At 32.9% G+C, this 26,093-nt stretch overlaps 4 protein-coding genes across 6 annotated transcripts; 3 read left to right on the forward strand and 1 right to left on the reverse strand.

Moving 5' to 3' along the window:
- The first annotated feature begins 4,440 nt into the window (after nt 1-4,440).
- On the forward strand, nt 4,441-7,406 carry LOC129320848 (30S ribosomal protein S21, chloroplastic-like). Of its 2 annotated transcripts, XM_054966503.1 has the most exons (3): nt 4,441-4,925; nt 5,007-5,173; nt 7,010-7,406. In XM_054966503.1, the coding sequence occupies exons 1-3, from the start codon at nt 4,740-4,742 to the stop codon at nt 7,125-7,127; spliced, it is 471 nt and encodes a 156-aa protein (XP_054822478.1). In that variant the 5' UTR covers nt 4,441-4,739; the 3' UTR covers nt 7,128-7,406. The 2 variants fall into 2 exon arrangements, with proteins under 2 accessions (XP_054822478.1, XP_054822476.1); XM_054966501.1 differs by having other exon boundaries at nt 4,506-5,173.
- Nucleotides 7,407-13,795: 6,389 nt separating this feature from the next.
- LOC129320594 (26S proteasome non-ATPase regulatory subunit 6 homolog) lies at nt 13,796-17,105 on the forward strand. The gene is made up of 8 exons (XM_054966118.1): nt 13,796-14,023; nt 14,114-14,228; nt 15,353-15,443; nt 15,531-15,676; nt 15,765-15,984; nt 16,105-16,213; nt 16,428-16,596; nt 16,722-17,105. The coding sequence occupies exons 1-8, from the start codon at nt 13,888-13,890 to the stop codon at nt 16,894-16,896; spliced, it is 1,161 nt and encodes a 386-aa protein (XP_054822093.1). The 5' UTR covers nt 13,796-13,887; the 3' UTR covers nt 16,897-17,105.
- Nucleotides 17,106-19,094: 1,989 nt separating this feature from the next.
- Nucleotides 19,095-20,776, forward strand: LOC129320466 (uncharacterized). Its single transcript, XM_054965933.1, has 2 exons — nt 19,095-19,403; nt 20,145-20,776. Exons 1-2 carry the CDS (start codon nt 19,310-19,312, stop codon nt 20,603-20,605), a joined length of 555 nt encoding a protein of 184 aa, XP_054821908.1. The 5' UTR covers nt 19,095-19,309; the 3' UTR covers nt 20,606-20,776.
- Nucleotides 20,744-23,748, reverse strand: LOC129320465 (nucleoside diphosphate kinase 2, chloroplastic). 2 transcript variants are annotated; one of them, XM_054965931.1, is made up of 7 exons: nt 23,452-23,746; nt 23,305-23,361; nt 22,942-23,028; nt 22,503-22,583; nt 22,289-22,401; nt 22,040-22,089; nt 20,744-21,052 (listed from the first exon to the last, which is right to left on the reverse strand). In XM_054965931.1, the coding sequence occupies exons 1-7, from the start codon at nt 23,704-23,706 to the stop codon at nt 20,985-20,987; spliced, it is 711 nt and encodes a 236-aa protein (XP_054821906.1). In that variant the 5' UTR covers nt 23,707-23,746; the 3' UTR covers nt 20,744-20,984. The 2 variants fall into 2 exon arrangements, with proteins under 2 accessions (XP_054821906.1, XP_054821907.1); XM_054965932.1 differs by lacking the exon at nt 22,942-23,028 and having other exon boundaries at nt 23,452-23,748.
- Between the last annotated feature and the right edge of the window lie 2,345 nt (nt 23,749-26,093).

Below are 26,093 nucleotides of genomic sequence, written 5' to 3' on the forward strand. Positions count from 1 at the left end.
CCCAACGCTCAACGGCTAAAATATTCTTCACTTTTCACATCGTTTCTTCCTAAGATTTTTTTCATCATTCTTGACATGGAACACAACAATTCTGACGGAAACCTAAATACTGGGCTTTCTTCTTCCCAACTCTCCGATTCACCCATCAAAGTTCCACTCTTGGTGTGAGTGTTTTTCTCTTCATACTAGAGAGGTCTCCACCACCATCTTGGGTGGTTTCTTTTTCATCTAGGGTTTGATGGTGACAAATGGTTTAATTTAAGCGGTTCCTCTCTCCAGTTGCCACTGTGCGAGATAGGGTGGATTCTTGGTGAAAGAGACACGGGACATCGGAGGGGCTCTCAACTGAATGAGAACCAAAAGGGTACAGTGCTGCTAATAAGGGACGATTGGAAACTGGCTCTGATTCAAGCAAAGGGAGAAGATGATAAGATGCCCATGTTTCAAGTTGCCTTATTCTCATTTTCATTTCCACTAAAGGGTCATTATGTTTTGCAAGCCTCTATTCTTTTATTTAGGTTTTTCCTCTCTCCTCCCTTCTCATCGTTGTTGCTGCTGATGGGGTTATCTCAAATGAGATTAAGCAGGGGTGAGGTTTCGATTTCTTCAAGTACATTTTTCAATTACAAAAGATTGTGTTAGTAATTAGAGGCTTGAGTTTGTTGGGCAAATTGTAAAGGATGAGGATGGCCAACAATAGCTGCTTTCTGCATGCTTGTGAGAGTTTATGTGCAAATAAGTTTTGAAATTATATTTTTTTGGTTGAAATTTGTAATTCTGCTTGTACTTTTCAATTGTAATATCCTTTATTTTGGAGCCAATTTTAAAATCTCTTGACAGCACGCAAGATTGTTTCAAAGCTTCATGGAGTTCACACAAATCAGTGAACTTGAAGGCAAAGCCAACTTCTCTTGGGATCGGCAATCGGCAACAACAAAGTTCAAAATCACTTGTTGAAATAGAAATTAAGTCTCATTGTTCCTTTTATAACAATGCTGAGGTCATAGCCCATATCTCCTAAAGAAATTGTACCAGTTTGATTGAGATGATCATGTGAGTTTATTGGTAATTCTTCCTCATATCTACATATAACCTAATATATTCCCCTTGTTACTTGTATGTAACCCACCATGCACACACGCACCCATACATAACTCATTGCATTTTTCCTCTCTCTCTCTCTTCCTTATGCTTTTGTTGATTTTTTTTATATATTCTAAAGCTTTTCTTAAATATAAGCACACCTTTTTAATCTTTATGCATCCTATTATTTATCTATATCTTTTTAAAATATTATATTTTTTATTTAGCTTAAATTTGACTAGAAAATGTGTTTGGTGCATAAAATTTTCATGATATCTTTCTCATTTTTTAAACAAAAGTCATCTTTTATTTTCTTACAAATATATATATATTTTTAATGTAGGACTTGATGAAACTACCATGCACACACCCATATCATATATAATTCATTACATTCTTTTTGTCTTTTTCCCCCCTCATGCTTTTTCTTGATCGTTTCTTTCATTTTAAAGTTTTTTTTAATATAAACACAGCTTCTTATCCTTTCACTTCCTATCAGTTATCAATATTTTTTTTATTAAACTTGACTTTTATATTCAGCATAAATATGCCTTAAAAAAATGCTTATTGCTTTATATTTTTATTGATATCTTTCTCAATTTTTAAATAATAATCATCTTGTATTTTCTTTAAAAATATTTTTTTTGATGCAGGATGACGTGATGAAACTACCATGCACACACACAATATATAACTCAATGCATTCTATGACTCAATACATTCTTTCTCCGTCTCTTTTTTCCTCTTGCTTTTTGTTGATTTTTTCTTTGATTTCAAAGTTTTTTTAAATATAAGCACATCTTTTAATCTTTGCATCTCCTATTATTTATCTATATTTTTAAACTTAATTTTTTATTTAGTTTAAATATGTCTTCAAAAATGCTTATTGCTTTACATTTTTAGTGATATCTTTCTCAATTTTTAAATAAAATTCATCATTAAGGAAGAATAATCTTATATTCTTAAAACATGTATCATATTCCAAAAAAAAAACACATGTATCATATTATCAAGCATTTAAACTATTTTTTAAATATATTTTTGATGTGGGATTTGAGGAAATAGGCATGTACCTACAGTATGTATAACTCATTACATTCTTTCTCTTTTTTCCCTTGTTCTTTTTGGTTATTTTTATGTTACATTTTAATTTTTTTAAAAAAAAGCATGGGAACATCTTTTTAATCTTTGCACTTCCTATTAGTTATTTCTATTTTTCTCTATACTTATTTTTTTTATTTAGCTTAAATAAATCTTCAAAAAGTGTTTAGTGCTTTATATTTATTTGGGTATCTTTCTCAATTTTTAAAATAAAAGTTATGTCATTATCTTTAAAAAAATATTTTTGATATGGGACTTGATGAAACCTCTATGCACACATTCCATATATACTTCATTGCTTCCTTCCTCTCTCTTTTTCCCTATGCTTTTTATTGATTTTTTTCCTTACATTTTAAAACTTTTTTTAAATATAAAATATTTTATTTTTAATCTTTGCATAGTCTAGAATTACTATCTCACCAACAGAAGTTTGCGTTATTCGTTCATCTAGTATAATTAAGATGCACGTGATGTGTTGGTTCACCATGTTATGCTAGCAAGCTAATCCATGCAAAATTACATATATATTGAAGGAGGTATGCCATCATAAAGAAGCATATATGAGAAGAGCTGCTCTTTTTGCAGCCGCACGCATCGTGATCGCTCTTCACCCAACTTACATTGCAACTGCCTTGTTGGAAGGAAATATTGATATATATATATATATATATATATATATGTGCATTCTGCAGGCCTTGAAGATTAAAAAAAATCAGACACAGATAGAGCATGATTTATGGTAAGAAAAGGAAATTAGAAGATTAAAAAAATATCTACAATCTTGTGCCCTCCAAAATTCTTTTCTTCGGTTTTTTCTAATTTTGACTTTACTTCTAAAGCTACTCTTTTTTTTTTTATATTTAATTTGGTGGTTCACCATAGATGACTATGAAATTAGAGTCGAAAAAATAGATTGAACCTGCAGGCTTATCTGTTTAACCCACCAAATTTGATGGGTTAAGTTGAATAAATTAGCTTATTTTTTAAAATGAGTTGGGCTAGTCCAACCCATAAAACTAGCAAGCTAAAATGAGCTAACATATTTTTTAAAAAAATATTTTTTTATTTTTAATTATATTATATTTTTTTATAAATCTATAATAATAAGAATATTTTACAAATATATAATTTATAACTTTCAAATATATTCTTTATATTTGAAAGATAATGTAAATATTTTTTACAATTTACAAATAAAATTTTTATTATAGTTTGTAAATTGATAATTTATTAGTTTTTATATAAATATTTTAAATATATATTATTTTTTAATTTCATAAAATCTATTGATTGAAATCACAAATATGAGTTCATTGAGAAAAATAATATGGGTTTATATTTAATTTTTTTTCAATGAGAAAGATAACACACCTAGGCAATAAGATGGTTAATAGTAAAAATCTAACATAATAAATTTGCTTGATTGAATTTTATATTCATTTTATTTATTTACAAGTTCTTTAATTTTTAATTTGCTTTAAAATATGAAATAAATATATATTTATATTATATAAATTTAAAATTATTAAAAAATTTCTAATGAATTTCTGCGGGTCAACCAGCCCACCAAAAAATAGGTTAAGTTGGATTTTCTAACTTGTTTTATGTTACGTCAGCCTGCAAAAAATGGCAACCCATGCGGGTTGGCCTGTAGCTAGTTTATTCAATGCTAAATGAAATGCATTCAACTCTATGGAGAGATAACTCTTCAAACTTCAAGAGCTTTGAAGTCAATAAAAAGTTCAACTAAGGCAAGTCTTTCTCTTGCTTCCAATGCTTCCAAGGTGACAAATAAAATTCCCTACTAATTAAGCGGGAATTACTAATCTAATTGTGCAGGATTTCAATTTTCTCCTGAGTCCTTTTTTACCGCCACTCTTATTATCTGTATTTGTAAATAGGATTCTAACGATGCTCATGTATAGATTTCAAATGATTTCCAAGTCCAACTATATTTTTTTTTTTTAATTCCCTTTTCTGATGTTTCAGTGGACAATATAATTTACTAGCAAATCGCAGTAATTGAATTAACTATTTTTCAAATTGTGGAGATTCAGTTAAAAAATTTTAAATAATAAATTTATTATTGTCCGAACAGTTTTTTTCAAAGATATAAAGTTTCTCAATTTTTAAGTATCATATTTTTCAGTTTTAAATTTTTCAAAATATAATTTTTCATTTATTTTTTAAAAACATCTCCAAACGAATTGATATCTCAAATAAAAAATGGAATCTCATAACCTACGAATCACTTCAATGCATAAATATTCATAATATTGATGGGGTAAAATATTTGGATATCAAAAGTATAAATTTTTAAAAAAATTGCATTTTCAATGATTAAATTAATAAAAAATAATTCCCAAAGATCAACAATTAATTTTTTTAAAAAATTTTACTGTTCCTATCAAAGCCCAACATGGTCCACCTGAACAGGTCGACGGAAGGCCCATCTTTGTCTATGTAAAGCGCACTTCAATAGCTGACCAACTTCTCAATGAGACGAATCTCATGCCTCGACTCTTCGAAGTTCAAACCTCAGATCATACAAGGTTATGGCCGTCTCTTTCCTTTCGAACTTCTTCCCCACCTTGCTTCCTTCAAATTCACCGTGGCCGCGTCCAACCTGCTTCCATTGCTTCCCCTCACAGCTCCGTCTTTCGCAGTCCTCATCAGGGTGGTCGTCGATGGTGACAGCCAACGACCTCCCAGAATCTTCTCCGTCTTTTTCGTCTCTTCATGCAAGTGATCACTCACCCATCTTATGCCCTGCACTTGCGTATTCAAACATTCTTTTCTTCAAATCGGCTTATAATGTTCAGGTCATAGTGGGCGATAATGAGCCCGAAGATAGGCTGCTTAGCCGGTTCAGGAAAGAGGTCCTGAAGGCCGGTGTGCTTCAAGAGTGTAAAAGAAGGAGATTTTTCGAAAGCCAACAGGACAAGAGGAAGAGGAAATCCAGAGAAGCTGCTAAAAAGAACCGAAGGAGGTGTTGATATTGCTCTTTTCTATGTTATTTATTCATGATCTTTGTTTCATTCCAAGTGTTTGGTTGTCGATTTTGGAAACTTCAGTTTCCAATCTGACTCTGACTCTCTGTACGTTATTGTTCTTAACTTTGAAATTGTGCATTTATTTTTGTTTTAATTAGACCTATCTAGGAGTCAGTTTGAACTAGTTACATTTGAAATAGATTAAAGTCACGTCTGCCTAGAAAGAATATTATCTAGGGAGATTTATTATTGGCTGAGAATCATTCTGTTAAGATTTGAAAAATATTTTCTATTCATTAGATATTATTAGCATATTTCTTAGTTATTATTAGTTTCATTTATCTATCGTAAGCCTGAGAATGACACTTTTCCCAGTTTTCTTTATTTCTTTCCTTACTTCTTTCATGATAACTGAACCTAGTTAATCTAGCTTTTGATAGTTTGTTCAGGATAGCAAAGCTCTACCTTCGTTATAATGGTTCAATTTGAAATTTCACTCAGTGATTCATCCCTTGAGAATTACTCTCGAGTTTCCCGCTCAGTAATTCATTCCTTCAATAATCATTGCTGAGTTTTTGCTAATTGATCCATCTCCTTTGAGAATCACTCATGAGTTAGTTTATATTTGTTTTCTTTGAAGCCTCTCTCTGTCATACATTTTTCAGATCAAGCAATATAAGTCCTTACAAACTCAAGGGCATTTTGAGTTTGAGGGGAGTGTTGCGACATATTGAGATTCACTTTTCAAATCAAGCAATACCAGCTGTTACAAACTGGGGAATGTTAGGATATATTTATCTAAGGAGATTTATTATCTACTGGGAATTATTCTGTTAAGATTTAAAGAATATCTTTTATTCATTAAATTTATTATTCCCCACCTAGTGGGATAAGGCTTGTTGTTGTTGTTGTTGTTGAAAACAGATTGACAAAATTGTAGAATATGCCATTAAGTGCTTCATTCCATGATTCTTAAAGCCGAACCTATTCTAGATACATAATTTTCCACCTTTTGGCTCCGTTTGGTTGGGGGAGAGGGGAGGGAAGGGGCTCCTCTCCCCTCCCCTCCAAAGGCTCCCCTCCAAATTGGGGGGGAGCTCCCCTCCCCTCCCTTCCCTCCTCTCCCCTCACCTCCCCTCCCCTCCCCTTGAACCAAACAGACCTTTTGTAATGAGAGCTGGTAATTATTGGGTTTAGAAGCTTGGCATTGACGGCTTGATGGCGATGTATTTTTGTTTGGAACTTCCGTTGAAATGGCTTGTGTTAGTCTCCGGGCTGTCAGCTATGAAATGAAGTTTCATAATTGACGTTGAATTTTATAATTGAGGCGTGAAAGTACTTATTTTGTGAGTTGTGTCTTGGCATGCCAATGAAGAGAAACAGAACCATCAAGGTTTGGTCAGCTCAATAGTCAATAGACCTGCAGTATGGAAAACCATATTTGCTTAGCATTTTAGGTTTGCTGCTTGCCAAAGCTCTAGTTATCCTTTCATATTATGTTTAGATGCACTGAAGTTCCAATGATGTTTAAAGATTGATTTTTAGATATATCTTATGTGGAATTAAAAGCCATAGAAATCATACTATTCGGAAGCTTTGAAGCCTTGCATGAATCGTGGATTTTTGGTCATTCTCTTTATCCTAGTTGTGATAAGCTGAGCTTTGTTTTCCTTGCTTTTCATTGATCCCAAGAGGGTAAATATTTGGGTTTTGATTTCCGTTTTCAAAATCCTATTTCGTATTTTCTTTATTTTGTCGTGTAAAACTTCTCTCTCTCATATATTTCCCAGTAAACATTGTCTGCTGACCTGACTTGTCATTATGAATATCAGGAGGCCACAATCAAGAGCTCCAGCACAAAATAAAGATCAAGCTCCTAAGAAGAGAAAGGGTGATGATGAAAAAGATGATAACTGGGAACTTCCAGAGGTAGATCTTCCGTATTGCTGAAAATACAGGAACACGAACTTATAGATGAAATGAACTTCAACTGATCGGTCAAGAAAAAAGCACTTCAACTGACGACTTGGATATGACTTCACACAAGTTGACATTTTTTTTTTCACTTGATTTTATGTGGATTCTCTTATATATCCTGGTATTTCAATTGTAATGGGTTGATGCCATGGGAAGAAAAAGTCCAATGTACAGGTTTGCCTACAGTTGGTATGATTTCAATGAACTACACTCTTGGTATTACTTTGGATGTTATGAACTACATCATTGTTATTCCATGGTGTTCATAATTGGTTGCTGGAAGGTTCCGTAAATTGAAATAGGAATTAAATAGCCGGAGGGACTATCAATCTATCACACTGATCCTTGATCTAGAGTCATCTTTCATGGATCAACTTCGTAGTGAACTTGTTGTACGGAACATTAGGAAAAATAGTAAACCCGGACATTTTAAGTGCGAAGTAAGAGTCATTTTAAAATTTAACTCAAACTGCCCTTTAAACTTTGTAAAAGAGAAAAGAAAATTGTTCTCCACATTTAGTCATACGTTTAATTAAAAGAAAAGAAAAGGAGAATGATAGAGAGGTCTCAATTAATTCAAATTAAGTTTTAAATGTTAAACTTTAGAAATTTACAATTTCAGCTTTTAATTTTGCAATTTTATTGTGTTGAATTTGTAACATGTGTTTGAAATTTTAATAAGGAAGATAAATTTGTTTATTCTTCAACTATGTTAAAATTTAAAAAATAAGTTTTAAATTCATCGCAATGAAGTTGTAAAATTGAGAAATGAACTTGTAAATTTTTAAAATTTATCACTTAGGACCTAATTTAAAGTAGTTGATCCTCTTGAGATTTATCTATCATTCTCCCTTAAAAGAAATCCAATACAAAAGGAAACGTTTTTCTACGTAAAAACATCATGTATTAAGTAAGCAAGCCTAGGTCTATGAACTGTGAATGTGAATTGGGTGTGATTATGGCAGTTAATTGAAAATTTGAAATCGTTATGCAGGAGAAAGGGGTACAAGAAAACTTAGATTAATGAATTATAAAACTTGTTTAAAACTATTTTTATTTTATTATTTTAATAATTGGTGTTTTATAAAACATGTTCTAAGAATAAAATATAATGAAAATGTGTATTTTTTTTCATTCTCCCTTATTCTTCAGAACAACAATCCTAAAATATCTAAAAGACATTTCCATTTTTTATTTTTTAAAACAATATTTTATTTTTTTATTTTTCAAAATATTTTTTGAAAACATATTATCAAACAGATTTTTTTTAATTCTAAAGAGCAGAAAGCTATTTTCATAACATATTGCCAAACATGCTCATAATAGCTTCTCAAGTGGGTGCTGCAATACAGGCTGATGACAAGCTTGTCACTTCCTCTTATCCTATTCACTCTCCCTGGCCTATGAAGAAAAAAGCCCTTCTAACATGCCACCCTGGATTCTCTAGTGATGATTGTTATAGTCTAATCCCTATAATTTTTGCTCACGGTTTGATGAATGTTTTATCAAGCGCTTAAGAACTATGCTTTCTTCTTGTTTATTCTCATTCTCTTTCTGAGCCTGCAGACTCATTGATGCGCTTCTAGTTTATTCTCAAATCCTTTCTTACTTGTTTACTCTGTCAAGTGCTTAAAATTGCCCTGCTTTCTCGTACACCGAGAAATGTCTAGTTGATGCCGTGTAACACAGAAGCATGTGGAAAAACTTGCTTTAGGTTTTATGGTTATTTGATGACGCACAATTCACATTCACATGTGAGACTTCGTTTATGAACACATCCATTCTTGTGCCCCCGATTATAACCTTCTTTTTGTTTAAGCCAAACGTAACAGTTATCATTTATCAAGTTTTAGATTATGCTCTTTTTATTTATTTATATATTTTTTCTTGTTATTTAGAATTGAATATGATGCCAACAAACAGTACGTAGTTGCAATTTTATATTACACGAAGGTCAGTATCTAGCCCTTACACTTTTATCTATTCAAATGGCCCTTACTTTAATTTACTAATCATTTGGGTTTTAATTAAGAGGTGCTTGATTCAACTATTTGAAGGAGTTGAATCAACCTATCCTGACCTCTTAAAATAACTAATAAATGCATTCAAAAATCAACATTCTCAACTAATAAATAAGTGCACATAAGCTTAATGATTGGGAAAATGATAATTGAAATAATAAACAAATCATGATCTCTAATAAAATATTCATTAGTTATTGAAGTATCTATTCTTCCTTTTATGTTAATGAAGATCATGATTAGGCTAAAAAAACCTAGAAATGTTATTTTATTTTTGAAGGTCAAAAGATTAGATTAAATAAATAAGAACATAATGTTTTATAGCTGAATATTTAAAAAAAAAATTATGGTGGAAAAAGAAATCTACTGGCCATTGATGGTGAAGTTTCACCATTTGAATAGAGCCAAGTTGCTTGAAAAAATAAACTACACCTTACATGTATTAATCCATCTTGCAATCAACCAAATTGTAGTTTTCTCGGTGAATTTCAATCAGTAGACTACCCAATCCACGCATTTGTTTTGATGTGCCCACAAATTCAAGGATCCAAACTAGAATTGCTCACAAGCACGCCATTCTAAAATATCTGAAGTTTTCGTGAGAACTCGCCTAATGAGGAATTTGCAAAGCTCTTCAAAGTTGTACAAAATTTGAGCTCCATAACAAGTAATTTCCTTTTTCTTGAACTTTGTTATTCTAAACTTCCATCTTTCTTCTATTGAAAGAAGGTTGATGGAATGTTCGCTCACAAGTAGAGTATCTTGTCATTCTTGTTTTCATTTGTCTTCATTATCCTTTGTTCTTATATAACCTTGAAGCATGCATTCTTGAGAAAACCTAACTAACCTTGAAATTATTTGATTATATGCATAGGAGAAAAGTTGAAAGATCCCTATAGCGCTTGATTTCTCTTGAACCATGGAAGAAGGAAGAAGAAGAAGATCCCTTTCAAGACTTGAAATCTCTTGTCTAGTATTAACTTAGTAAATGTGTTAATGATCTAATTAATGACACCCACAGAAGAAATTTAATGAGTTCTAATACCAAGCGAGCCATACCAAATGGCTTTTATGAAAGGGCAATCATAAAATAGGTGTTTCAAGGATTCTTCATTGTCACATCCAAAAACACAATGTATTTATGTCGGGACATGGTGATGTACCATAATATCTCCCGTTGGAATGGCTTTATGAACCAACTTTCAAATAAAAAGCAATGTTTTATATGGGAGATTGAGTTTTCAAGTGATGGCCAAAGACTTATATTCTGAAGGTTTGATGGTACAATGTTCATAGAGAACAAATAGTTGTAACTTTCTTTTACAACATAGGGAGAATTTTTTCAGATAAACTTGTCCTTAGGATCATTGTATGATATAGGCACCCGAAGAATTTGATGAGCAATCAAAGGATGATAGATCTCACAAAAAAGAGTAAAATTCTACTTAGCCTTATGAGAATGATAAGATTCAAAACCTTATTAGGTTACCTATGTAGTTGAGTTGAATTAGCTATAGGTCTTCACCATATGCAATGTAATGACTCTAGGATTATAAGTAAAAGAAAATAAAAAAAATATAATAATAATGAAAAATAAATAAATATAAAAATAAGGATAAATTAAATATAATAATTTGTTCTGAGTGTATTTTATTAATGGTTGGGAGCAATTATAATAAGGAGGAATATTAGTGTAGTGGAAGTGCACAGATGGTTTATCCCTTAGGTCCTGTTCTAACTAAAGCAAAAGTGAGAGTTTATTTTTAATATAGTTTTATGAAATTACTAGATTACCCTTACCTCCTTTAGATTTTTCTCTTTTCTTTTTCTCTCTCCCTCACCGACTCAATACTTTACTTCATTAGAAGAACCCAGATCCTCTCCTCTCTCTCATCATCCTCCTTCTCCGTCTTTGCTTTTCTTCCATCACAGTGACACAGTACGAGTTAACACATGCTCGACAGAGTTGCTACATTTCTCCCCCATTCTTCCTCGCTCGAGCGACAGCTTCTCCTCCACAAGTACAGAGTTGTTGTTGCGTCTATGGGTGTGAGTGCGTCTGGTCTTGGACTCCCTTTCGTCCATCTGTGCATCGCCGAAGAGAGGGCATGGAGTGTATGTGTGTGAGAGAGGGAGGCAGAGAGAGAGAGAGAGATCAGACGATCCTCCACTGTTCATCGTTGCTACTGTCATTATTATGGCTGTGTAATTGTGGGTCTTCGAATCTTCTTCCGTTTCCCTTTGTTATCGTCCGTCCGCTGCTGGTTACCGTGATAGTGCCATTGATTCTTCCTCTTCTCTGAACGTGTAGCTGTGTGTGTGTTTGATTGGAAAGTATGATGAGTTGATGCTATAGAATGGTTGGATATTTGTTGGAATGAAAATTAAAGAGAAAAGCTTAGTATTAAAATTTAAATATTATAATGCTTGTGAAAGGTTTGATTGATAAAATAGTGTTTGGAGAGTTTGTTTAATTTTATATTTTTAAAATTTCATTGATTATGATAAGAAGCATGACTAATTTGAGGGTGTTATTTCATGGTAGTTAACTTGAAAATTGTAAAGGAAATTGATTATGAAATCATTATGCCACAAATCGAATGTTGAGAATTTTATTGTTGATGATTTATAAACTACGATGTTGTTTTATGATTTGTTAAGGGATGTACCTAAGGTGTTCGCTAAAAAAATGGGTGATATATTTTTGGATTTGTGATGTGTATAAAGGAAATAACGATGATATCACTTGGGTGTTAGGGAATTAGAATCAAACAATATTACAAAAGCAATGGGTTAGGAGTAATTTATGTACTTGAGAATATCTTAAGTAAGTGGATAGCGTCCCAACTGATATTTCATTAAAATATCCTTTATTCAAGTATTATATTTTTATGCAAATTTTTTTACGACAACAATGTGATTATGAGATATTTTGTTGATTAAATTACTTTATTTCATGAAATTATTTTACCAAAATTAATCATTTTTATTAATCAGTAAATACATGTTTGAATTCTAATTATGTGATTTCATTTTGAAAATTATTGAATTACTACGGAAAAATGATTCATGCGAGTTCGACATTGAAAAGAAAATTTGATTGAATAATGATGAATTTCTCGCATGTTTGAAATTGAATTTGAAAAGGACTTTATGTAGAACACTGGTTGCTAATGGCAATTCCGTTAGCCCTTAGCGTGCCATGATACACCTAGCTAGCAGGGTGTTTATAGGAGGTGCTAACTCCGTGCAATGGCCAACACACGTGGAACGGAGGGATGGTTATTCGTGAGCATCGTACTCATGTTTGTCTCGTGGCTTCAAGACGCGTTTGATTATTATTACCCTTATGGACTATGTCCATGTTTGTTTCGTGGCTTCGGTTGCATTTGGTTACTTATTCTCATGGACTGTGTGTCTATGTTTGTATTCGTGGCATAAGCCGCGTTTGATTATTTACCCTCATGAATTGTGTGTGTCCACGTTTGTTTATTGTTCTAATAAGTCACTAAAAATTTGTGAATTTGATTGTTTGGTGATTTTATATTTCATTAGTTTTTATCTAGTAAATTATTTACAACCATTTATTTCATTTATATGCTTTTTGAAAATCAAGTGATAAAAACATTTGTTATGATAGTTCAATAGTTTAAGATTTTTTAAAATTTTATAGAGTCATTTTATTTTAAAGTTTATTAAATTTTTATGAAAATTGTTGTCTATTTGACTTACATAATTATTTTAAATTTTTCTTTTTAATCATGTTTAATTATTTATTATTGGGACATTATTTACTGAAAAATATTTTATTTGGTCTCAGATACTAAAGCTGATTTCGTACTCTCTACTAATCTCTGATGGACTCATTATTGAATTGATTAGAAGATTATTTTTGAGAATATCATCTTATTCATGTAAAACTCAAAAACCTATATAGTATCTTTTAAAAGTTCGATTTAGAGAGCTTCACATCAACTATAGTTAGGGTCCTGTTTCTTTTTGTTATGTTAATTATTTGCGACTGAGGAGCAAAGCTTTATATTGTTGGATATATGTTGTAAATTTTTTGTTGAAGAGATTTCGATAGATCCTACCTTTAGAGGAGGTGTTGCAGAAATTTTATAAAAAGTTTAATGTTTTGATTTATGTGAAAAAAAAAACTTAATACATTGATTTAGAACTTTTTTTATTTAAAGCGTTAGGGATATGAATTTATATATATATATATTTTATGTCAGACATGTTAAAATTTTAAGACGTGACATGTAATCATCTAATACGTGGTATTATCAATTAGATTTAAGAATTGTGGAGCTGGAAAATAGTCTTCCAATAATAAAATGTTATTTTATCTTGCCATTTTTCTATACAATTGTAAAGTATTTTGCACCAGCACATGAATGTTATTCACCCGTGCAATAATCATATTACTCCACCTGATCCTAAATATAAAAATTAAATAATTAATTTATTTACACATATTGCTAAAATGAAATAAATTAATTATTTATAAAAATATGGGTTGTTTTTTTTTTAAATAACCTTTCATTTAAAAACAAAAATCTCAAGTAGAAACCTTCACCGTTGAAAAAAAGAATAAATTTTAAAAGCAAAGACATTAAGCCGGTTTAGCTGTGTGTGATATCGCAGTTCCTCCTTCCTCAAGTAAAGCAGTTCAGAATCGCTCTCTGCGGGTAAAGCGTTAAGCCGCTATGGAAGGACAAGAAGGGGTGCAGCAGCCACAGATCATTCTCGCTAACAAGCTCTTTCATCTCAGACACCCCGACGTTCAAGACATTGAAAAGGTCCGGCTCAAAGACGAGGTGTTCACTCATGTCAAGGATAATGGTAACTGCTTGATTACCATCACATTCATTTTCCATTTAGCTTTCAATTAACTTCATTCTGCTTTACATAGTTCTAATCGTTGTGGTGCAGACATGGTTCCTTTATACGAAACCCTAGTCGCTGATTCTGTATTGCCCATGGATCAGAGCGTTTGGGACTCGATGCGTGCTAAAATAGACGAGGAACTCAAGAAGCTTGACGAGAAGTGAGTTCATTTTTGTTCCTCAGTATACTTAATTGTCGACTTGGTTTATTTTTTTCTGAAATTTGATGAGGCAAAGATGAAATTTCCAATTAGGCATTTTTTATGATGTTTGATTTGACACGATATGAAGTTTGAGATTCAAAACCCAGGGGGTTGTTAGGCACCGTGTGTCATCTTAGATTGATTAGATATTGACCTCTATGGTGTAAGAACTGATTGTGGCCTTAGAAGTGACCTGACACAAGCATATTTGTGCCTGTGACGGAAAAGCTGGGATCTCATCTGAAATTGCAGCAGAAAGCAGGGAAAGCTGAAGAAAAACGAGAATATTCTTCCACTTAGAGATTGCTAGAAGTTTTCACCAACAATTTCCTCATTTTTCTGCATGGTTGATTAGATTCCAATTGATGGAAACCATAGATTTCATCTGAAATTTCAGCTGATGCAATAGTAAAAGCAGGGGAAAAAACAAAGGTGTTCCAGCACTTAAATACTACTGGAGTTCTCCACCACAATACCCTTCAATTTTCTGCATATTTCCCCTCTCCTAGACCCCATTTTTATTTATAATTTTACTAACAAACTCGACTTTCCCTATGTAGCCACATTCCTCGTAGATATGTACCAAAGCGGTCATCCAAAGTCTTGTTGCCCAAATATTACCCAGAAGTCCCCATTCAGATCCCATAGCCTGGTTGTGATTTTTCTCATTGTTCCCCCCTTGTTCGTCTATATTTCATATTGTAGTGGTTGACACTTCTGTAGAGCACTGATTTGTTAAGATTCTGATGCTGGCATATATATTCCTGAGAACGCCAACATTGCATGAGTTTAAGTTAACGTCCTATTCATTCTTTTATTCCAGTTTTCCCTCTTCCTTTTTGTGCTTTAGTTATTAATGTTAGTTTTTGTGCAACTCTTGGTATCTTGTGTGAACCTTAGATTTGATTGGGTTGTTCTAACTAGATTTTGTTTAGCGCAAACCTCATTTGGTAGAATAAGGTAGTTACAAGGCCAGACAGATCATAATCATTGCATTCTTAAATTCGTGAGTTCTTGCAATTTGAACTGTTGTTTGGAAAATGGCTTATATATTCTTAAATTTGATGCGGTTGCCCTGTCAGGATTGCTGATGCTGAGGAAAACCTAGGTGAGAGTGAAGTTCGAGAGGCTCACTTGGCAAAGTCCATGTTTTTCATCCGGATTGGTGACAAGGTATATACCAACTATAATGTAATTACCTGTTTCCTGTAATCTTTTGCTGTAATGTAAATGCTGGAAACATTCTCCCTCATTTACCAGGAAAAGGCCTTGGAACATCTCAAGTTAACGGAAAGCAAGACGGTTGCAGTTGGTCAGAAGATGGATCTGGTGTTTCATACATTGCAGCTTGGTTTTTTTGACATGGATTTTGATCTCATTTCCAACAGCATTGACAAAGCTAAAAAGTAATGAATACAAATTTTTTGTTGTTCTTCTCTTTCCCATATTTTTCAGATTAGATTCAGATTCTAATGGATTTCTCCTTGATGGCAGCTTGTTTGAAGAAGGTGGTGATTGGGAAAGAAAGAACCGGTTGAAAGTGTATGAAGGCTTGTACTGCATGTCCACTCGAAATTTCAAGAAGGCTGCCAATCTGTTTTTGGATTCTATTTCAACATTTACAACCTATGAACTTTTTCCCTATGACACTTTCATATTTTACACAGTTTTAACAAGCATTATATCATTGGATAGAGTTTCCATGAAGCAAAAGGTATTTCACTTTTTCTTTGATTTTTACTTTGCGTGACCTTTTTCCTTTCTATTGTTGTTTCTGTTTCTTTGCAAGAGTTCTGTATATTTTATGTAGTTGACGTTAATTAATTTGCATCAGGTGGTGGATGCTCCTGAGATCTTGACAGTGATTGGCAAAATCCCATATCTTTCAGAGTTTTTGAACTCCCTATATGACTGTCAATACAAGCCATTTTTCTCAGCATTTGGTGCGTGGCATCTTCTATATACCTGATACTATTAATGGCTGCTTCGAATATTAGTTTCTTTTATGAAGATACTTTTTCCTGTAGCCTACGAGTGATTTTTGTGTTTTACATTGGAGAGTTTGTGGAAAGCATCTGCAAAGTGCTGGATAGTTTATTTATGCATCTATTTGAATCTATGCTTAGTAGTTTTGTTTCATTTTGAAATTTATTTTAGCTGGCTTGACGGAGCAAATCAAGTTGGACCGCTATTTGCATCCACACTTCCGATATTACATGAGGGAGATCAGAACCGTTGTTTATTCACAGTTCTTGGAATCTTACAAGAGCGTCACAATTGAGGCAATGGCAAAAGCATTTGGGGTGACCGTGGATTTCATTGATCTGTAAGTGATTAGATATTACAAACTCAGTTTTTGTTTGATTTTTTATTGTTTAAGGATGTTTGGGTTCTCTTGTTAGGCCTATGGTATGTCTGTCTAATCTGACTGAATGCAATGGTTTGCTTTAGGGAGCTATCCCGTTTTATTGCAGCTGCGAAACTTCATTGCAAGATTGATAAGGTTGCAGGCGTTCTAGAAACTAACCGCCCTGATTCTAAGAATGCTCTTTACCAAGCAACTATCAAGCAAGGGGACTTTCTATTGAACCGAATCCAGAAGTTGTCGCGTGTTATTGATCTTTAAAGTGTGTTATTTCTTGCGAAAACTCTCAAAAATTTTTGGAGGGGTAGACAAACAATCGATTTCGAGGATTTTCTGTTGTATGCATTATATCCTTGCCATATGGTACTCCTGTTGTGTGACTTCAGATTTTTCACAATCAAGCGTCTGATTCTTAATGTGATACAATGCAAGTTTCAATGAATATTTTATACGTACTTTTGGAATTGTTACTTTCATTGTTTGATGAATGTTACGTCAAGGTTCTTGCTCGTCAAATGTTTAGAAGGCCATGGGCGACGGAATTAAAATTATAAAAAATGTCCATAGTACTTAATTAGAGTTAAAATTTTCTGAGTTAAGTTTTTCAGTGCTCATCTATCATATTTTTCATATTTATTTTAAGCATTTTCATTACTTAATTTTTAAAATTTTTTTATTAGTTATGTTAGATGTTGTCAATATTCATCTTTAATATTTTTAATATTAAAAAACACTTATCATCAATTTTTCAGTACTAAAATTAGGAAAGATAGGTAGAGTCAGTAATTCAAAAATAACGAACTTATTTGAAATGGGTTTAATTCATGTTAGATTTATTTAGATCAAACTTAAAATATTTTATTCTTTCTAAAAAGTTATATGACCAAGTCCACTCTAACACCTTTGAGCTTATTCGGGCCACTCTGAATACTCAAAAATTTTTAAAAATATTTTTTTATGTTTAAATTAATTTTAATTTTTAAATAATTTTATTAAGCATAAAATATTATTTTATCTTTAAAAAAATAAAATAATAAATAATAAATTTTTAATTTTGTACTTTAATAACTCTGTTATTGTTTTGTTGTATTATATGTAATTTGTTCATGAATATTTGCTTTACTTATAAATTAATGTCTTAATTATTTAAATATTGCTTTTATTACAGTCTGATGCTCATATATAAATATTTTATATATTTTAATTAAACTATATTATTTTAATTATGATCAATTTGATTTCAAATCAATCATGATTAGATACTATTAACTTAAAATTATTGCCTCAATTAATTCACATTTTTTTAATAAATTATGGGTAAATTATACTTTTTGTTTTTTAAAATATGAGAAAAATAGTTATCGTTATATTATATAAAACAAAATTATTTAACTATGAGTAAAATATTCTTTTTTATATTTTTTTAGCTTTTTATATTGTTTAGCCCATACAAATAAAAGATATTTACTCTAATTTATTCTTAATTTTTAACCAAGTTTGGTGTAAATGATTACCAAATAATTATCCAAAAATGTTATTTTATTTATTATGTTTATTTATTAGAAAAGTTGAGAATTCATACATGCTTGAATTTTATTTTTAAAATTATTTTTATTTCAAAATTAATTATCTTATTTTATAAAAAATATAAAATATATTTTTTGAATATGCAAATGATGTATAGGACTCAAGTTTTTTTTAAAAAAAATTGAATCTTAAAATATAAAATTCAATATTAAAATACATTTTAAGTATTATTTTGAGATATTTTATTGATTAAAAATATGAAAATATAAAATTTTAATTTTTTTAAAATAAATATAATAATGAATTCAAATATATAACATTTTAATATAAAATGATATAAAAGTTAAAAAATAATTAATATTTATTATATTATATATATTTTTTTGAGTTAAACCCAAACCCAAATAAGTTAGGCTCGAATTTTCTTAAACTTATTTGGGTTGGGACAAATATACCTAAATATTAAAAAAATATTATTGTTTTAAGTAAATTTGGGCTAGTTCATAATGTTTGGCCCAAATTGCTAATTCTAAAGATTGGTAATAAAAACATATAAAATGGTTATAAAAAAGTTAGTACTAAAAATATTAAATATGACTACTAAAAATATGAAAGATGTGTATTGAAAAAATTCAATAAAATTTTTTAATTCCAATCAAATATTATGAATTTTTTAATTTTATAACTTTGGATCTTTAATTGTCACTTTCCCTTCTTTCTTTTTTCCCCTTTGTTGGGCTGGCCTTTTGTCAACCAAGTAAGAAATAACAAATGTGTACAGTTAGCAAAGAAACGGGCTTCGGTAAAAGGAAAGGAAGGACGAAACAAACGGGCTTCGACCACACTGACCCAATACACACACACACACACACACACTTTTTAAAGGAGGATAAAAAGGGAAAACAATGACCAAAGAATTAGTAATGCGGAGAACGAAAGCGTGTTGACTGTAGATTGTAGAGGACGACTCCCGCTCAATTTCCGTAATTCAATTTGAAGCGCGCCAATCTGCAGAAAGGAAAATCGAAAATGTCGTCTTTTTAGACCACTGGAGTGGCATCGCGACTCGGGACAGCCCGGCCCGGACCGAACCGAACCGACAAGTGTTTTGCAGCCTGCCGAGACCTGAAAGAGGGTAGACTAAGAGATGTTTGGAAAAATCAGACCATCTTCGTCGCTGGAAACGTTGGAGGGATCGCCGCCATCCAAGATTCTCAAAGATGACTCTTTCTCCATTTACGGTACTCTCGCTTTATTTCTACATCTACGATCGAACTCATTAGAGTAATTGTATGTGCTGTTTGATTCGGTCTTTTTACTATGGCTTCACCATTCGGAATCTGACTTGAATAGTGGATGAGATGCGTTTTTCGATGTTCAATCATAATCAGTAGCATGTCTTCTCTGCTAGTTTAAGTCTCACTGCCTAATGCCGCCCTAAGCTGAAATTATTTCGGGAATTTCCCGTGAAAGGGGATAAAGATTTCTTCTTTTGTCAAGGCAACTTTCTCCGTGCTCCAAGTACTGTAATTTAAACCACCACCTATTTGATAAAATGCCTCTTCTGTTTGCGTTGCTCACGTCATTTCAATACCATCTTTTCAGCTGTTCTTTGAAATACTCTCATCAGATTTCGGTGAATGCTCCATGAGGCCTTGAAGCACTAGTTTGACAGGCATATCATTTGCATGATGCCCAAATTAGCTTCTCTCCATTTGTACTCTCATCCATTAAGACAGAGAGCGACATAGAATGTAGCTATACAAGAGTCTGACATCTCACAATTATGTATTAATCCACCTTTTCTCTTAAATGTACCTTCTACATTAACCCTCTGAATGCAGAGGATCGAACCACAGGCTATTATTCTCTCAGTATAGGATTCCTAAGATGCTCATGAATTTAATTGGAAGCAACAATTTAGTGGGTTCAACAGCTGGAACTAATGAATTTTTTGTTTGTTCCTGCCATTCTTTGAACAGAGGCTACCCTCATGAAGCTAAAATTGGGTGCTCAACGTGATACAAGTGCATTCTCCAAAGAATCGGATGAAATTATGATAGATGATTCTGCAATTAGTTCATCCTGCGTTGAGGGAACAAATGTAGTGTCGACCCGCATTTCAGCAAGCGCTTCAAGTTCTCATCACGCACCAAATTTAGCTGGTGCTGGCTCTATGATGACAGTAAGTGATTGTTCTTCTATAAGTACATCGCCTGGTAGGGATCAATTTTCCACAGGGACCTCCGAACAGCCGAGACAGAGTAATATTTCAATCATTCATTTCTTTTCGAAAGTCAAGGATTCTAGACGCATTGGTGGCATTGATTCATCCCGCGGGGAGTCAGTATCTACCGAAAATGATCGCCCTGCCTCTGCATCAAGTTCTAGTGAACATAACTACCGAAGTGAGACGGAAAGTATTCAATCTTCACCTGTCTGAATTGATAGAATAAATTTGGGTCCATCTCTACATGACCTGAACACGATGGAATGGTTGATTACAACAAGAGTGAGGCCCATGTACTATTTCAATTTATGTATTATTTCAAATACAATTAAGAAAATTGGTTGTCACAAATTTTGAAAGCGAAGTATTACGATTTCTTGCTAAGTTTGCTTGCTCCATAATAGGAATCGTACTTGCGACTTTGTGCATATTACAAGCATAACATGAAAAAAAACAACAGTCAAATTTATCTCAAATCAACAGATTAAATCTGCAATGCCAATGTACTGGCTTATTTTGGGGAACAAAAAATGGATCAAGTTATTGTTCTTCAAGACTGCAGGTATCTCAGTTATTGGGTGTTGGAAATGATTTACTCTCTAAGCCACGGTGCTTGGGCAGGAGTCCACTCTACCAACTCACCTTCTTTGAACCATAGAGCTGCAACCATTGCAAACCATGAGAATCAAGCATCTCCACATTATATGTAACGCTTCAAATACTTTGACATCTAAAATAATAATTGAATTGTTCGCCTGTTTTCTCTCTTCCTCAGTTCACTACGTCCCAGCTTCCTTGGTTTGCTAGATAAAAATATCAATTACTCTGATCTTGGTTCAAAACAGCAATTACCTAACAGAGCTGGCATACTGGTGCCATGGTGTGCCAACAACAACCTACCATATTTTAAGATGGTGGCTGCCAGGCTGATTTTATCAGTAAACTTGATGGTAGCATGTAGAACAGTGGATTATATTATTCGATAGGCTATAGATAATGGCACGGCATATAAAAGAAAAGGAATCTGCTTCTTTTAACTAGCATTCTGTTTTCACCATGTGATTCTGAACATTGATGGTGGTACTGTCATCATCACCATTGTCTTCAAAGTTTAGCACTTATCCTTCCTACAATATTTTCTTTACTCACTTGATGCACCCTATTCTCATTGTATTGCCCATGACTTTTTTCCCCACATAGCTTATTATTAGTAAATCAGTCACTCCGGTGCCAGACTTTGCTAATAGATTTGATGTCTATATGGAGGGACTTCCAGCATTGCAGGTCCATATCCTCATTTCCATGACCTAGAAATAGATTAATAACCAGTTCCCTCCCAAATTAAAGCAGTGCCTATAAAAACATGATTTTGACCCTAGGGAGTCCAGCTTCTAAAGTGAAATCGTTCTGCATAATCCTTCTGGAAGTTTAAACTTGTCTTCATTAAAGCACATTAAAACAGACATCAAACAGCCATTAAATTTATGCAAAATGAAAACTTGAATATTTTTATTGTTCAAAATCAAATTCCGAAACCTGCTAAAGTGAATATTTAAATGAACTGCTAGCTTTGCTGCTTCTTTTTTTTTTTTCAAGGGCTCATATATCTCTTCTGCATCTATTGGTTCAAAGCGTAAGAGATCTTACCTATTTCACGCTTGCCATTCTCAGGGCTGTCACTGCCATGTACAATATTTCTGCCAGGAGTTCATAAGACATTGTCATTGCTTCCTTAGACTCAAATCGATATCAATATGTATAGTTAAAATGGATAACAAGAGGCAATATGTACAAAATATGTCTGGTTGAAAAGTAATATTCATTCCTTACAACTTGTCTTGGCTAAGTGGTGACGCTTAAAAGTTACCAGTCATGCAAAAGCATTAAAGGTTTTACCTTCCTGTCTGAACAGCAAGATCCCCTCTTATTGTGCCTGGTTCAGCTTGAAGAGGATTTGTAGACCCAATAAGCTTACGTGCTGAGGCCACAACTCCAACACCCTCCCAAGCCTTGCAAAGATAGCATTATAGCAAAACCAATAATTACCTTCAGCAGGTAAATTGGCAAAAATGTAGGTAAAAGGTGGATATTGGAGGACTATATTCTATACCATACACACAACAGGACCTGAAGTGATATAGTCTACTAGCTTAGGGAAAAATGGCTTCTCTTTTAGGTCCTTGTAATGTTCCTGTAACCATAAACAAGAACAAGAGGCCTAATAAATGGAAATAGGACGATAAAAGTTGAAGAAAGTAAACATCATACATAAAGTCCACATCTGACGAAAAAGATGTTGTAGTTAGTTTCTTGTACTCTCTGGACACTTTGATTTCCCACAACTATCATCAAATATACAACATATGTCAAATTTGAATTAGTTAATGATAAGATTTTAAATTTCCTCGGGAAATATATAAGCACGCTCAACAGGACCTCTAACATATCTTCCATAAGACAAGAGTTACTGTTGCACTTAACACACATGATAATGAATATACATACTTTTTCAATAAAATCTAAGATCAGGTGTTGCTGCGAGTACGAACCTCTGCTAATTCTTTTGAGCATTGGAAAAGCTTCAAGCCTTTTAATTTAAACCCTTTCTTCTCAAACCTCGAGATAATTTCTCCAACCTAAACCAATGCGTCATATTCAGAAAATCCAGCAAGCAGTATCACAACCTAGACATATAACTTGTAGTATTAACAATAAACTTGAAAAATCAATTTTTTTTTTCCTCAGAGACAAATAAGATACTGCTGGTGCTCGCTAAAGTTAACACCCATTCTCTTCCAGAATATCTTCCTAACATTCCGAGGTGTTCTAGATTTTGCCCCCTTGATACATTGTCGAAAGGTCTCAGACTATAACATAAAAAAATGCAGTATACGAAGAAGAATGAAGCTTACGAAGCCACGCTGAACACCATCGGGCTTCACCATTATATAAGTTTCTTCAATTTGTTCCTGCATATGAGTAATTTAAGTATTAACAAGAAAAGAAAGAAATTTTTGCGATAGGATACTGATAAAATAGGGAGAAGAGAGGAAGCAAACCAGGGAAGCAACTAGGTGGGGAAGGAAGATGCCAGGTTTTGTGGAGCTTCGACGGATGAGAGTTTTGACATTGGAGTGAGAAGGGTTGAGAGAAAAAAGCTGAGAATTTGAAGGAAACGCGGAGAGGTGAGGTTTACGGGAGAAGCGTGAGATAGGGTTCTGGGTATAGTAAGAGTCGCCAGTCGTCTTTGCTGTGAAGCGTCCGAGAGAGGATGAGGTTGAAGCAACTCCGCCAAACGCTGCCAGGGCTTCCATCTCTCTCTCTCTCTCTTCCCCTTCCTCTGTCCCAGGGAGTGTCAACGCAGGGTAAAGTATAAATATCGAACTCCCCGTGGCCAGTTAATTTTTTTTGTATAAATATTATATACTTCCCCCTGAGTCACCTCATACGTATTAATACATGGGAGTGTAATTAAAAGTGTTAAATGATAATTTGAATCTGAATTATATCCAAAATGATTTAAATCATAAAATCATATTTGATATATTTTAAATCTTAAATAATTAAATTAAAAGTAATTTTTTCTTATTGTTAATACAAAATATACATTTTTTATTTTTTTAAATCATAGGGTCTGTCATCACTTGATCATCATATCTCTCCATTCTCCTTCTCTCAATGTTTTGAAACTCAAAACGGATCGAACCAAACATTCGACCATTGCTCGCTTAACAAAATGGCTTGGTCCAATCGTTTGGATTGAATTGACACAGACGGGTTTGAGAGAGCCAGACTTGACCTAGAACCTATAGTAGGTCCATCCAAGTAAGAGCAGGTCAAACTTTCAAAAAGGAAAAAACCTAGAGCTCAGAATCAAAGATTAGTCACGCTCACACGCTCTTAATCTCCAACTATTTGCGAATTTACCCCTACTCTCAACTCTAGCCATTCTTATCTCCCTTAAGCTTAATATTTGATTCTTTCCTCCAGGCTCACTTAATCTTTGATTCTGGTGCCAACATCCCTCTACCCTCAACCTAACTCTAGGATTTCTCATCATCAACGAGAAGGGGAGCACGTGACGGTGTGTATCTAGCTCCTTTGGTGTCGATACTTGAGTTGCCTCCAGCTCCACCCAGCTCAAGCTCCAACTCGTGCCTCTACTTTTGCCTCCAATTGTTTTGCTTATAGGTCACAAGCTCTGCTCAAGCCTCAAATTGTTTGATTCTTCCCGTTAAGATTTGCTCTACTCAGTGCTCACTCAGCTTTTTAATGTGAGTTGGTGGCTTGGTGCCTTCATTATTGTCAACATGCTCTACTCTCCTTCCACTTCTGGGTTCTCTTTCTAGCTTCTAATTCAATCTTCAAATTCAGACTTAGAGTGATGTGTTGATATTTTGTCTTGTTTGATTTAAGCTTCTAGTTCAGTCTTTTAGTTTTGTTTGATTACCTTATTCTTAGTTTTTTTGTTTTGTTCGATTAATCTTTTAGTTTTGTTCAACTCTGTTTAGTTCTATTCTTGTGCTTTGATGATTTGTTTGCCTCATTGCTTGATTGTTAATTAATATTCTTATAATGTTTTGAACTTTGCAATGATATGTCATTTTGTTGATAGTTTTATATATTTTGGATTTGTAGTGTCATTGTTTGGCAATTAAAATGTATTATGCAATGTAGATTTGTTGTGTTATTTGATATATTATTATTTTCTTTGACAAATTAATGTTTTATTTGTGTGTGTGAATATTATTTTTTATTTAATTTTTATGTTATCGGTTTAACTGGCGATAATCATGACCTATTGTTCTTTCCTGTTTAATGTACGATCTGAGTTTTAAAACATTACTCTCTTCACTCTCTCTCTTTCCTAGTCTCTCCCTTCTACCCTTCGCAATGACACCCATCTCTCTATCATCATCGTTGTCCTCATCAACACCGATCTAGTAAGTGTGCATGTCTTGCTAATATTACCTTTCAAGAATCGTCATTGTCCAAGAATGATTTGCTCGTGATGGCCTCTTGCCCTTATGGCTGGGTACATATTCTAGATCATTGGAAGGACATGTGAGGGGGCATATTGCTTGTAGGCTCTGTCAACGGGGTCCACTTCAACGACTGGCCACCAATATCGAGTTTATGTCTTAAATTTTAATTTATTTTTATTATTATTTGATTGATGTTTTAAATGACTCACAATCAACATGTGATTCATCCATCTTTCTCACATTTTCAATGTAAAAAATAGTGCATTTTGTGTCTCCATGATGCACATAAATTAGCTTGAATCGAGTTAGTAGTCAACATGAGGTTTAGTCTAATCTTGACCACATTTTATTTTATTTTTAATACAAGATTACAGGAAACATGCAGAGAAATATAAAGATCCTATTATGACAGATTTCAAAAGAATTTTGCATCTTGAAGACGGATGATTTAAAATATGAAAATCAAAATTATCTTTAGATGCCTAGTATGTAAGCACATGGGAATCTATTAACTTATCCAAACATGTGTTCAAAAGTGACCGTGTAATCTTTCATGGTGAAATTCCTTTTTTTCTTAGTTGTCTTTGATAAATGATGGTTTTTAAAAAAATTATGCTGGATAAGCAAAAGAGCTTCCATAAAATTATTTGAATGAATATTAATTCTTATGAATTTAGCTTTTAAGTAAATATTAAAACATTTTAAACTACCTGAGA

This window comes from Prosopis cineraria, unplaced genomic scaffold, assembly GCF_029017545.1.
Source record: "Prosopis cineraria cultivar Desert tree isolate PC_DT_omini unplaced genomic scaffold, ASM2901754v1 PC9, whole genome shotgun sequence".
Taxonomy (NCBI): Eukaryota; Viridiplantae; Streptophyta; class Magnoliopsida; order Fabales; family Fabaceae; genus Prosopis; species Prosopis cineraria.

Bases quoted from the DNA above. Each gene is read 5' to 3' on its own strand.
- LOC129320465 (XM_054965931.1), bottom strand. From the start codon at position 23,706: ATGGAAGCCCTGGCAGCGTTTGGCGGAGTTGCTTCAACCTCATCCTCT. The intron at 22,584-22,941 runs GTTCGTACTCGC...TTATGGTTACAG, and splicing joins GCTCAAAAGAATTAGCAGAG to GAACATTACAAGGACCTAAA. The intron at 22,090-22,288 runs GTAAAACCTTTA...AACTCCTGGCAG, and splicing joins CTTGCTGTTCAGACAGGAAG to AAATATTGTACATGGCAGTG.
- LOC129320466 (XM_054965933.1), top strand. From the start codon at position 19,310: ATGTTTGGAAAAATCAGACCATCTTCGTCGCTGGAAACGTTGGAGGGA. The intron at 19,404-20,144 runs GTACTCTCGCTT...TTCTTTGAACAG, and splicing joins TGACTCTTTCTCCATTTACG to AGGCTACCCTCATGAAGCTA.
- LOC129320848 (XM_054966501.1), top strand. From the start codon at position 4,740: ATGGCCGTCTCTTTCCTTTCGAACTTCTTCCCCACCTTGCTTCCTTCA. The intron at 5,174-7,009 runs GTGTTGATATTG...TATGAATATCAG, and splicing joins GCTAAAAAGAACCGAAGGAG to GAGGCCACAATCAAGAGCTC.
- LOC129320594 (XM_054966118.1), top strand. From the start codon at position 13,888: ATGGAAGGACAAGAAGGGGTGCAGCAGCCACAGATCATTCTCGCTAAC. The intron at 14,229-15,352 runs GTGAGTTCATTT...TTGCCCTGTCAG, and splicing joins CTCAAGAAGCTTGACGAGAA to GATTGCTGATGCTGAGGAAA. The intron at 15,677-15,764 runs GTAATGAATACA...CCTTGATGGCAG, and splicing joins AGCATTGACAAAGCTAAAAA to CTTGTTTGAAGAAGGTGGTG.